This window comes from Scatophagus argus, chromosome 20, assembly GCF_020382885.2.
Source record: "Scatophagus argus isolate fScaArg1 chromosome 20, fScaArg1.pri, whole genome shotgun sequence".
NCBI classification, from domain to species: Eukaryota; Metazoa; Chordata; class Actinopteri; family Scatophagidae; genus Scatophagus; species Scatophagus argus.
This window is the reverse complement of record NC_058512.1, coordinates 354,311-365,631: the sequence shown is the minus strand read 5'-3', so window position 1 is coordinate 365,631 and position 11,321 is coordinate 354,311. Positions and strand designations below refer to the sequence as shown.

Genomic DNA, 11,321 nt, shown 5'->3' with positions numbered 1-11,321 from the left:
TGTGTGTGTGAAGCCAAAGGCAGAGTAATACACGTGATACTACAGTATTTAATGCTGTCTGCTGGGCAGCTTGTGAACCTCCACCAGGATCAATAAAGTTTTGTCTCAATCAGTGAAATCACATCACAATTTAACGTGAAGCCGCGAAGTGACCGAACACCTTCCTGTGCCTAAACGGCCTCAGTCCCACCTGCTCCGCGTGCTTCCTGTGGATTTGTAGACACGTTAACTGTTTTCATCATTGATCGATCAGCTGATTTAATCAATAACTAACAGTCATTTCACCGTTTAAGATACTGATGACACGTGACCTGCAGGTGTGTACAAATAAATCCACAAATAAATGTATTCTCATGTTTTCAGGTGAGACCAGACGTGACAGCGTGAAGGTTGCTAACACCTGCCTGACCTCACCTGGACATGTCGATCAATTATCAGAGCATTGACAAATTCATTTTCAATCAGTTAATTACTTAACAAATCACTTCCGTCTCACTGCATGAGTTTTTAAGGCCGTTTTTATTTTTTGTACTCACTAAATTTAAAATAAATTTCAATAAAAAACGAAATCATTTTTTTATTTGTGATTTTATGAATTTATTTTCTTTATTATTGAAGCGTCACCAGATGAGCTCAGGAAAGACAAAACGTTTTCTTTCTGCACAGGAAGTTTCGTTTGAAGGAGTTTAAAGTGAAACCGAGGCGGAAACGTCGTGACTTTCTACCTGAATTGTGTCCGGTGAAGAAGAGTTTCCGCTCGGGCCGCGGAGCAAACACTAACTCATACTCAATATCCTGTCATTCAGTCCGAAAAACGCTGCGTCACCGACAAACTGCAGCGTCACGGTCTGAGCATGTGGAGACACACGGGCTTTACCTGCCGTCAGGTAATCCTCACAGTATTTCAGACAGAGTACTGCAGTCACGGTATCGAAATACTACAGTTAAATATTTCAGACAGAAGTACTGCAGTCACGGTATTAAAATACTACAGTTAAATATGTCAGACAGAAGTACTGCAGTCACGGTATCGAAATACTACAGTTAAATATTTCAGACAGAAGTATTGCAGTCACGGTATTAAAATACTACAGTTAAATATGTCAGACAGAAGTACTGCAGTCACGGTATTAAAATACGACAGTCGGATATTTCAGGCAGAAGTACTGCAGTCACGGTATTAAAATACTACAGTTAAATATGTCAGACAGAAGTACTGCAGTCACGGTATTAAAATACTACAGTTAAATATGTCAGACAGAAGTACTGCAGTCACGGTATTAAAATACTACAGTTAAATATGTCAGACAGAAGTACTGCAGTCACGGTATTAAAATACTACAGTTAAATATGTCAGAAGTACTGCAGTCACGGTATTAAAATACTACAGTTAAATATGTCAGACAGAAGTACTGCAGTCACGGTATTAAAATATTACAGTTAAATATGTCAGGCAGAAGTACTGCAGTCGGATATTTCAGGCAGTCAGTTTGTTCTTTGAATTCGATCAGATTTTCTCTGCTGATGTGAGTTCAGTTAACCGGAAACCCTGCAGTTTAATAAAAATCCTCCTCAGCCTTAAAATCGACCAAAGTGTTTGATTGATTTGAGCTGATTTAACGAGTTGATTTAACTCACGTCACGATTCCGTTTCCGCTGACGCAGTTTGGTGACGAAGTTTACTGTAAGAACCCAAAATGTTTTGATCGCTCGTTTATTGTGAAGTTTGTGTCAGAGTGAATTAAAAATCCCTGCGTGTTGGATTTAATTCTGTTTTATTGTGTTCAATTAACGTCGATATTAACGGAGCTGAACTGATTTATTCGGCGCTTATTAATTTTGTTTCCAAAGACAAACGTTAAAATGGCCGACAGCGCGCCAAGTCCGCGTTTCAAACGTTTACTAATTGATCCTTCTAATTAAATCTTCTAATTGAAAATTCTAATTAAACCCTCTGATTAAACCTTTTTTTCCGCTTGTCAAAATCGTCTCGAAAAAATTTAAAAGTTTGAATTTATAACGCAGTAAAATAAAATGAACCCCAGTCAAAGGCCGAGAAGTCGATTTATAAAACCTCTAATAACAATAATAATAATAATAATTTTGTGTTCCTGTTGAGGCTGAATACTGATGAAAATATCGATTAAAGCAGATGATTAATTGGCTCTTTTAGCCGCAGGTAATTAATTAATTAATTAATCAGTGCGCCGTTAACGAATTAAACGCGTGTATTAACTAACATTCATCGGCTGAAAACAACACAAACATTTGAGTTTTTATTAAATAAAAGTGCATTACATTAACCTGACGTGATACACAAGTGCGCAGGCGCCAGTCACAACTCAAACATATAAATAAAAAGGTGTGAAATATTTTCTGTCTGTACAGGTGCGTGTGGTGCGTTCACAGCCTCCTCCTGCTGTGTCAGGAGGCCTTCAGGGACCCACTGAAGGAGGCTCATTTATGTGACTGTGAAATACAAAACAAGCTGATCTGTGATCTGTACAAAAACACTTAAATTATTCACAGCAGATAATTTCTATTGGGTACAACTCACGGTTCTATTTACAAGTTTAAGGAGCGTCTTCTCTGCCGGAGTTTGGCCACCAAAAGTCCGTCAGTCTCCGCACTTTGTCCGGACGCGAGTCTCCATCAGCGTGCAACAAGACCCAGAACGGAAAAACCCACAGCGGAGGACAACCTCCGGACTCCGACAGGTCGTTTCGTTCCCTCCAGAAGAAGAAGAAGAAGACGAGGAGGAGGAGGAGGAGGATGAAGGTGAAGAGTTAGGAGCTGTCGGTCTCGGACGTGTGCAGCAGCAGCGCAGATCCCGGCTTGTGTTTCTTCAGTAGCTGAGTGATCTTCTCGTCGTCCGAGTTCGGGTCCAGCGGCTTGTTGTAGTCGTCGTCCTCGTCCTCGATGTCCGAGCTGCTCTTCAGTCTCTCCGTCTCCGAGTCCTGCTTCTTCTTCGCTGTGGCCATTTCGGCCGCGTGCTTTTTCCTCCACTTCGTCCTCCTGTTCTGAAACCACACCTGAGACACACACACACACACTTTTATAAAATAAAATCCAACACAAACATCTCGCTCCTGAAATTAATAAACGGTGGAGACGTTTTGCATTAAAATAAACTCAGCAGGTTGGATAATAAATGGGGACAAACTCAGGAAAAATAAAACGCGTGTTTGCTGTGAAGAAGAAAATCTGCAGTGACGCAAAGTCGTCACGTTTCAAACCATTTTGAACTAAACGACAAACGGAAAACACGAAGCGAAGTGTGTGAGCCGCGTCGTGCGCGGCCTTCTGGGGCCTGGTCTCGGTACCTTGACTTGGCTCTCGGTCATTCCCAGAGAGTAAGCCAGCCGCGCCCGCTCCGGGCCCGCCAGGTACTTGGTCTGCTCGAAGGTCTTTTCCAGGGCGAAGATCTGCTGTCCGGAGAAGGTGGGCCGCGTGTGTTTCCTCTTCCCGTCTTTGTCCAGTAACACCGAGTTCTGATCTGAAACCAGAGCCATCAAAGCACACACGTTCACTTTCCGCTTTGTGGAGCAGAAAGCAGCTTTTCCACTCACACATTCACATGACAACCTGAGGCCACGCGCATCACCTCATCACGTCCCGACAAAATCATCTACACATCATTTTTGCATTTCATTATTCCACTGACACCGCACACACTTACGGGGCGAACACGCAAATCTGGCGTCCCTCCAGTGCGGGCTCTGCATGACCCCGGGCCAGAAGATCGGCGTCCTGCCCGGGAGGTCCGCCAGGGGCTTCGGGTAGCGGGCCACCGCCACCGCCGCGGCGCTGGGGCTGAAGTAAAGTCCGGGCGGCGGCGGCGGGCTGAGGCTGCTGAACCGGGGCAGCCCCGACAGGATCCCCGCCGAGGAGGAGGCGGCGGCAGCGGCGGCGGCGGCCACCGTGGCTCCGGCCGAGGCGGCGGTGGCGGGCCGGCTGAGGATGTCGTTGATTCCGTGAGGGGTGGCCGAGGAGCACTGCTGCGGGGAGCCGAGCCCCGACGACAGCCCCGTGGAGCTCTTGATGCCCGGGGAGGACACGGCCATGCCGCCCGGGTTGGGGGACGTGGTGGCCGGTGAGGTAGAGGAGTTGGGGCCGGGGGAGGAGAGCGGGTAGGCCGGGTACAGCGGGGTCTTCATCTCGGTCATGCTGTGCAGAGCGGCTAAAGGGGGGGTGCTGAGGAGGAAGGCGCTCTGTCGGGACCCGTCCATCTGACCCACCGCTAACATGCCCACCTGTGCGGAGGACCAGCGAGGACTGCAGCTGCTTGCTTTGGCACTTCAGGGCCCTGACGGTCCAGACTAAACAAAAACCCCACCGTCTCTGGAGTCACACTCAAAGCCCATCTCAGGACCAACCGGACGGCAAAATCCAAAACGTGCAACGTGCAGAAAAGCTCCGAGGAGGAGTCGAGTTTCCCCGCAGACGGAGGTCCGGGTCCACTTCAGGAGCAGGACGATGGGAAGACAGTTTGTCTGCTCGGCTGAAGAACTTCTGAGAGATAATAAAACATGATCATCTGCTCCTTCTGTCTATTAGCAAAGTCCAAACTTTGAGAGGAGGAAACGCAGAGCGCAGGAGGTGTCTGCCTTCTGATTGGATGATCTGCCGGTGACGTGGACCTTCTGGATTTAGGACGGCCTGCTGATTGGCTCAGCGGTTTGCTGAAGGACAAATAATCTTTAATATGTCACGGAGTTTTGTAGTTTGTCAGAGAAAAATGTGGATTTAAAAGCGTTAGTTATTATAACATCTGTTCTGCACAGATCAAACAGTTCGCAGCACGCATGATCAAGTGCTTCTGATTTTGATTTATTGTTTAAACTGTTATTGAAAGGCCATTTTAAATATCAGCGTAATGAGGTTTAGACTTAAAGGTTCAAGGCCTTCAACTAAACAAATTAACAGCTTCAATCTTTCTACATAAAAGTGTAATTAAGTTATTATTCTTCAACTTGTAAACAAACAGCACCATGTAAATTACATTTCTGTCCTCTCATCGAAATATAAAATCATGTCTTCTCATTAATCAGATTTATGTCTTTTATTCACTTTTACACATGAACCAAACAGCACAGAAACATTAAAGTGTGGCAGCGTTCGGCTCCAAACCACCAGGAGGCGCACGTTTTGGGTTTACAGAAAAATGTCTTAAAAATCTGATTTTTTTTTTCTTTCCTAAATGTGTTTTTCTTTATTAGAACTTTATTCCTCATTAATGAGAACATTTTTACAGAATGAGAGGGTTACAACAGTCTGTGTCCAAAAGAAAAACACAGGAAAAATGCTTTTCTTTCTATTTTTCTTTTCTTATTTTTTTTCTTTCAATATTTTTCAAACAAATTTTAAATATAAAAACACAAACAAATTTAAATTTACATTATTACAAATAAAAATTGAAATACAGGTCTTTAAAGCATTTTATCAGTAAATTTAGTAGTTAATTATCACATAAATGCATCTGAAATGTCAGATAATAAAGCAGTAGGCTTCATCGTATTTAATTTGTATTAATGACACAATTAATGTTAATTTTAAAATTAAACTCCTTCTAAAATGTGTCTGTTTAATTTGTTAAATTGTTGCTCTGCTAGCTCAGCTAATGGGTTAGCATGCCGCTGGTCACGTGACCCCGCGCTGTTTGACCGTTAATCACGTAGGAAGCAGAACCTTCTCAGTCTGGTGGCAACATTTGTGTGTTCAGTTCGGTGAGAGTAAAACCACTCATGTTAGTACATTTAAATGGTTTTTGTTTTGTTTCAGATTAGAATATTCGAACATGTTTGTGCACACTCACTGAGTTATATTTGTGTGAATGAATGAAGTGAGAAAAGAGTCGAGCTGAGAGCCTGCAGGCCGCGAAGCTTCAGCTTTTATGTTCAAGAAAAAACATGCGAGTACAGCAAAGACAAATACTTCAATTACATGTTCACTGTGTGGAAATGTCGTATGAAATCTGCTTGACAGTAAAAAAATTCTTTTCTTTTTTTTAATTCAAACTGTTAATATAATAAATTAAAATATAGTAAATTTCGTAGGTGAGCTGACGGCAGTTTGTGTGATTCGCGATTTATTTGAATAAAATCTGACCCGAGTTCAGCTGCACCTCAGAAAAACGTTTGGTATTTTAAAACAATCTGAGCCTGAACGCAACACCGTCCGATTGATTAACAGAATCAATTGGAATTATTTGATGATGAATCTTTCTTATTATTATTTCTTGATTTTTTCATTTATCTGGAAAAAAATCTAGATTTTATCGGATACTTTAGTTTATTTTCACACTGCACGTATTCTACTTGTATTTATTTTTGTATCACGTTCAGACTTTACAAACTAAAATGCGATGAGCTCATAAATAACGCGTCTGTTGCAGATCAATCGGTAAAATACCGATAAGAGACTGACTTGTTAGTGATTTATTACGACGGTCTGGTGTACTGCAGTACACACAGCAGTACAAAAACACCCACTCATAATCGGTCGAACAATTCATTGATAAACCGTCGGTGAGTCACGTGTCTCCGGGTGTTTTTAATTTTAAAGGATCATCTGTGTGGACGAATTGAAAAACTTGACGTAAAAAGTGAGCTGATGTCATTGCAGATTAAATCCTGACCTGGTGATGGTGGAAGACGGCAGGAAGTCCACAGTGTGAAGACCAGCTGGAGCTCATCTTCCTCACACACGCTGATACGACGGCGCCCTCTGCTGGTCGCTCTCAGACCTGCAGCACGTTCAGCGCAGGTCAGAGCGCTGCCGTCAGTCCAGTGTCTCCAACCTCCTGATCTCCGATGGAAACAAAGTTCTGCTCCTAATGTGGTCTACAACTCTTCACAACAGCTGACAGTCAAACAGGAAAAAGAATCCACGATAAAAACAAACAAATCAATTACTGCTTAGCACAGCTAAAGATGAGTCAGAACTTTGCTCTCCTCTCACATCAATCCTGCGACGACCACTCGGGGTCACCTGCCGTCCTGCGGAAGGGCCAACCGCTCCGGGTCACCTGGCGTCCTGCGGAAGGGCCGACCGCTCCGGGTCACCTGGCGTCCTGCACAGGGGCCAACCGCTCCGGGTCACCTGGCGTCCTGCGGAAGGGCCGACCGCTCCGGGTCACCTGGCGTCCTGCGGCGGGGCCGACCCCTCAGGTTGGGAACCACTGGAGCAAACTGTCTGCGTGTGAAGTAGTTTAAAGTGTGTGCAGCTGCAGCAGGAAACTTGTCTGGCAGTTTACTGCTGTACTTCTACTCCACAAGGCTGGTAATACTGCAGTACTTTCATTACATGAAGCTGAAATAACGATGTACTTCTGTGACACAAAGCTGACAATACCAAAGTGGTTTTACTACATAATATCGCAGTACTGTATTGCATGAAGCCAAAGGTACTGGTGCAAGTGAAGATTTATTTTCAAAGTATTTGGTGAAGATGTGAGTGGGCCCAAAGTGAAGCCTCTGAACGTGGTGACCAGCTGCAGTTTCCTGGTGATATTTCACCTTCATGTGGAGTGTGTGAAGACACAAAGTCAACTTTCTAATAAAAACTTCAAGTACACACCAAATGTTGTCTCTTGCAGCAGCAGAAAGCACCCGAGTACATTTAATCACGTACTTTCTAACTGAGGTATTTTATGCTACAGCTTGGGAACCAGCGCTGAACGCAGTACTGCACACTGCAGTGTTACTGCAGTAGAGCAGCCGAGTACGCGTTTCGCCTCAGGCTGAAGGAACACAAAGAAGCCACAGACTCAGCAGTTCAGTTCAAGTTCAGTTTATTTGGGTTCACTCTCGCGCCATCAGCTTCTGCTTCTTGAGCTTCTTCTGTGAAACCTGCAGAACAAAGCGAGAGTTTAGCGAGCGTCCGCCGTTCGAGACGCGACTCGTTCACGCAGCCGAGCCGCTCAGACTTCAGCTGTTTGTTTTCATGCTTCATCCAAAGGTGTCCTAAGCAGTCATCACAGCAGCGCGAGCCGACGAGTCGACCGCCGGGTGTTCAGACAGAAGTCGCTCGTTCGGATCCTCTGTCTGGACACGCCGCCGGCCGAGTCCCCCCCCCACCTGCTGGTCTTTACCTTTTTCTTCTGGGCGACCTCCTCCTCTGGCTTGGGGACGATCTGCTCCTTCTCGGTCAGGATCATCTCGATGTGGCAGGGGGAGCTCATGTAGGGGTTGATGCGGCCGTGGGCGCGGTAGGTGCGTCTCCTCATCTTGGGGGCCTTGTTGACCTGGATGTGCTCGATGACCAGAGAGTCCACATCCAGACCCTGAAGAGATCAACCAGGACTCGTGTCAGAGCAGCTTACAGATCACCATGACAACACATCAAAGCCTCACGTCCCCCACATCCAGTGAAGTCCTGCAGCAGCATCAGGACTTTAACGTCCCCCCAGTTCGATGCCATGTGGACTTTAGCAGGACCAAACAGTGTGGTTCACAGTGCAGACCAGACCGTTCAGATTCTGGGTCCTACAGAGTCCTCACTGCTGACTAAAATGTACATGAGGCCGCGTTCACATGTCACGTGTGGGACTCGCACCTGTTCATCAGGACTCAACAGCACAAATGGATCCTGATCTCAGATCTGCGAGGTCTGAGTGTGAATATCACATCAGAGTTCATTCTGTCCTACTGAGCGCGCTCCCATCAGTGTGACATCAGCCATCAGGTGGATGAAGGCGAGTCAGGAGGCCGTAAAATTAACAGACATTTCAAACAACGTCTGCTGCTGTTACCATAGCAACCACATAACTGAACAGGTGAACTGTTTCAAACTGATCAGTCGCTGCACACCAGCACCTGTGGAGCACCTGGTCTCCTGCAACAAAACCATCAGGATGCTGAAGAGGGCGAATCATGTGACTTTTGACCTCACAGCTGACCATCAGCCGCAGGACGGCAGCCGACAGATGACACCACCTGTGACTCACCTTGAGCTCAGCGTTGCTCTCGGCGTTCTTGAGCATGTGCAGGAGGAACTCTGCACTCTTCTTGGGCCAGCGTCCCTGAGTCCAGCCAAACTGTTTGGCCTGAAAAACAAGAGCACCTCTTCAAATCGACTTTCACCAATGGAGCAAACGACAGTCAGTTCAATAAGAAAGCCGCTCAGATCAAAAGGTTTGTTTCATGTTCAATCCAAAGGTGTCCTAAGATGGTCATCACAGCAGCTCTCCAGCTTCTTTCAGCCAAACAGGTTCAGGAAACTCACCTGGGCACACCTGCCCACACCTCCGTTGTAGCGACGGAATGGGACACACTGGTGCTTGACGATGACGTCCCTCAGGTACTTGTTGGCCTTGCGGATGTGCATGCCCTTGATGGCCTGGGCTGTCTCACGGGTGTTCTGGTGATAAAAACAAGCGTTCACAACACAAATAAAAGTGATGGAACAGAAAGTGAACTTCTCCCCTCTGAGCCAAACCAGTAAAACAAAGCAGAGTTTCACTGAAATCCACGTTAGATCACCTGACGCAGGTGCTCTACCTTTGTGTTTAAAGGGATGGAAAAGGTTCAGCAACATACTTTGAGCTCTGTGACCACAGAATCACTCAGTTTCTTACAGCTACTTTTGTTTCTAAAAGATCCTCTGCAGGTGTCATCAACACTGCGACGGTGATGCTTAGACATTCACAGATGGATAAACTACACGTGACAATTCAAACAGTTTAGCAGAGGAAGTCTTTTCAGTCTGCAGGTCTGATGCTGAACAGCTGCTCATCTGATCTGACATGAGATCCCGCAGAAAGAAAAACATTTAACTTGACACTCATGTGATCACAGAACCAAGTGATGCAAGTTTCATAGAATCACTTTGTATGAAGGGATGAGAATAAACACACTATGATGTGAGAAGACATCTGGTGTGCAGGCTGAACTGCTGCTGCAACTCATCATGACTTCACCTGTCAACTTATTTCATTGATCCACTGCAGAATATCCAGCTCAGTTCTATTTCTTTAACAAGCACACATCTGTTCTGAAAACCACCTGCAGGTTCCATCTGAGGCCCAAAATCATGTCATGAAGATGTGCAAAGGCACTCGATGGTCTCTGAGAGGAAACTAATGTTTAGAACTGCTGTATAAAATCTGGGCCAGATATTCAAACAGGGTTTTAACGGAGCCGTCGCTGCACTAAACTCCAGAAACATCAAAGCACACACACTTCAGGGTTTATCTTCAGAAACTCGTCTTACCTTGAAGTGAACCCGGAGGTTGGAGCCCCTCGACTTGCATGCTGAAATAAACAAAGAACCAGTTTTAACACAAGCTCAGTTCACTCATAAAGACGTCATCAGAACTGCTGTACGGCAGCTCAGCTCTTTCATTCATTTATTTTCATGTGTGATCCAAAGGTGTCCTAAGAAGTCATCATAGCAGCCATGCTAAGTCCAGCAGACCCCAAAAGCCCCACTTCACTCACATTTAGTCGGGTTCTCGGGGTCGAGAGAGTAGCGGACCATTTTCAGATATCTGCAACAAGACAGAAATGCTCAGTATTAAGTTTAAATCTGTCAGTAAACGCCTCCTCATGACTACAGCTTGCGACATTAGCATTAGCTCCAGTTAGCTTGACTTGGGCACCAACAAGCTGCCTCGACTGCACGAGAATCAACAAAAAAAACCACAGTTAACATCATGAACACACGCAGGTCCCCGGAACACAACACATGCAAAGAAACTGAAGCTCAAACAAAGAAATTCTGCTGTTATGTGATCTAACGAGTCAACATGGCGGAAACCTGAGGTGAAAGACCCCAGACCGGCATCCAGACAAATGCCAAATTAAAGCAGAATTTACTGCTCCATAAAAAAACATCTGACGTCCTCTGATGTTTCTAACGATATTTAATAAAACCCAAGCGTTTAAAAAGCAGGATGGTGAAGATTTAGTTAGGATTAAACACAGATTCTTGTCTTCATATGCTGGACTCGTCTCCTACCTCTGAGGCCGCGGAAGGAAGAGGAAGAGCGAAGGCCTGCGCTCTTCTTCTTCTGCTTCAGTGAGATTGACCGCCCCCTGTCGGCCGGGAGGAGGAGGACGCTGCGTGCAGTGACTGTGTGTGGACAGCAGGGGGGGATGTTTCACAGCTCACGGCTTACCTGGTTTTAACACTCGATTTTCCCATTTTAATTTCAATTAACTCAGGATTATTGTTATGTTATGTATTGTTTTTGAGAGGTTACTTTTGCTTGTTATGCAAGTATGTTTGTATTTAGAGTATTTTTCTATTTCTATTATCTGTGGCACAGATAATTAATTCATTCTGTGATTACAGTCAAAATTCATCTTCACATTATGGAG

At 45.2% G+C, this 11,321-nt stretch overlaps 2 protein-coding genes and 3 non-coding genes across 5 annotated transcripts; all 5 read right to left on the bottom strand.

Moving 5' to 3' along the window:
- Nucleotides 1–2,263: 2,263 nt before the first annotated feature.
- On the bottom strand, nucleotides 2,264–5,118 carry nkx6.1 (NK6 homeobox 1). The gene is made up of 3 exons (XM_046376071.1): nucleotides 3,680–5,118; nucleotides 3,324–3,496; nucleotides 2,264–3,032 (listed from the first exon to the last, which is right to left on the bottom strand). Exons 1-3 carry the CDS (start codon nucleotides 4,245–4,247, stop codon nucleotides 2,787–2,789), a joined length of 987 nt encoding a protein of 328 aa, XP_046232027.1. The 5' UTR covers nucleotides 4,248–5,118; the 3' UTR covers nucleotides 2,264–2,786.
- Nucleotides 5,119–7,775: 2,657 nt separating this feature from the next.
- Nucleotides 7,776–11,014, bottom strand: rpl17 (ribosomal protein L17). The gene is made up of 7 exons (XM_046375666.1): nucleotides 10,960–11,014; nucleotides 10,440–10,489; nucleotides 10,213–10,253; nucleotides 9,226–9,360; nucleotides 8,948–9,046; nucleotides 8,093–8,284; nucleotides 7,776–7,850 (listed from the first exon to the last, which is right to left on the bottom strand). Exons 2-7 carry the CDS (start codon nucleotides 10,477–10,479, stop codon nucleotides 7,803–7,805), a joined length of 555 nt encoding a protein of 184 aa, XP_046231622.1. The 5' UTR covers nucleotides 10,480–10,489; nucleotides 10,960–11,014; the 3' UTR covers nucleotides 7,776–7,802.
- Nucleotides 7,917–7,984, bottom strand: LOC124052178. Its single transcript, XR_006841956.1, has one exon. It is a non-coding gene; the product is annotated as a small nucleolar RNA SNORD58 (small nucleolar RNA).
- On the bottom strand, nucleotides 9,118–9,184 carry LOC124052177. The gene has a single exon (XR_006841955.1). It is a non-coding gene; the product is annotated as a small nucleolar RNA SNORD58 (small nucleolar RNA).
- On the bottom strand, nucleotides 10,327–10,396 carry LOC124052179. The gene has a single exon (XR_006841957.1). It is a non-coding gene; the product is annotated as a small nucleolar RNA SNORD58 (small nucleolar RNA).
- Nucleotides 11,015–11,321: the final 307 nt, after the last annotated feature.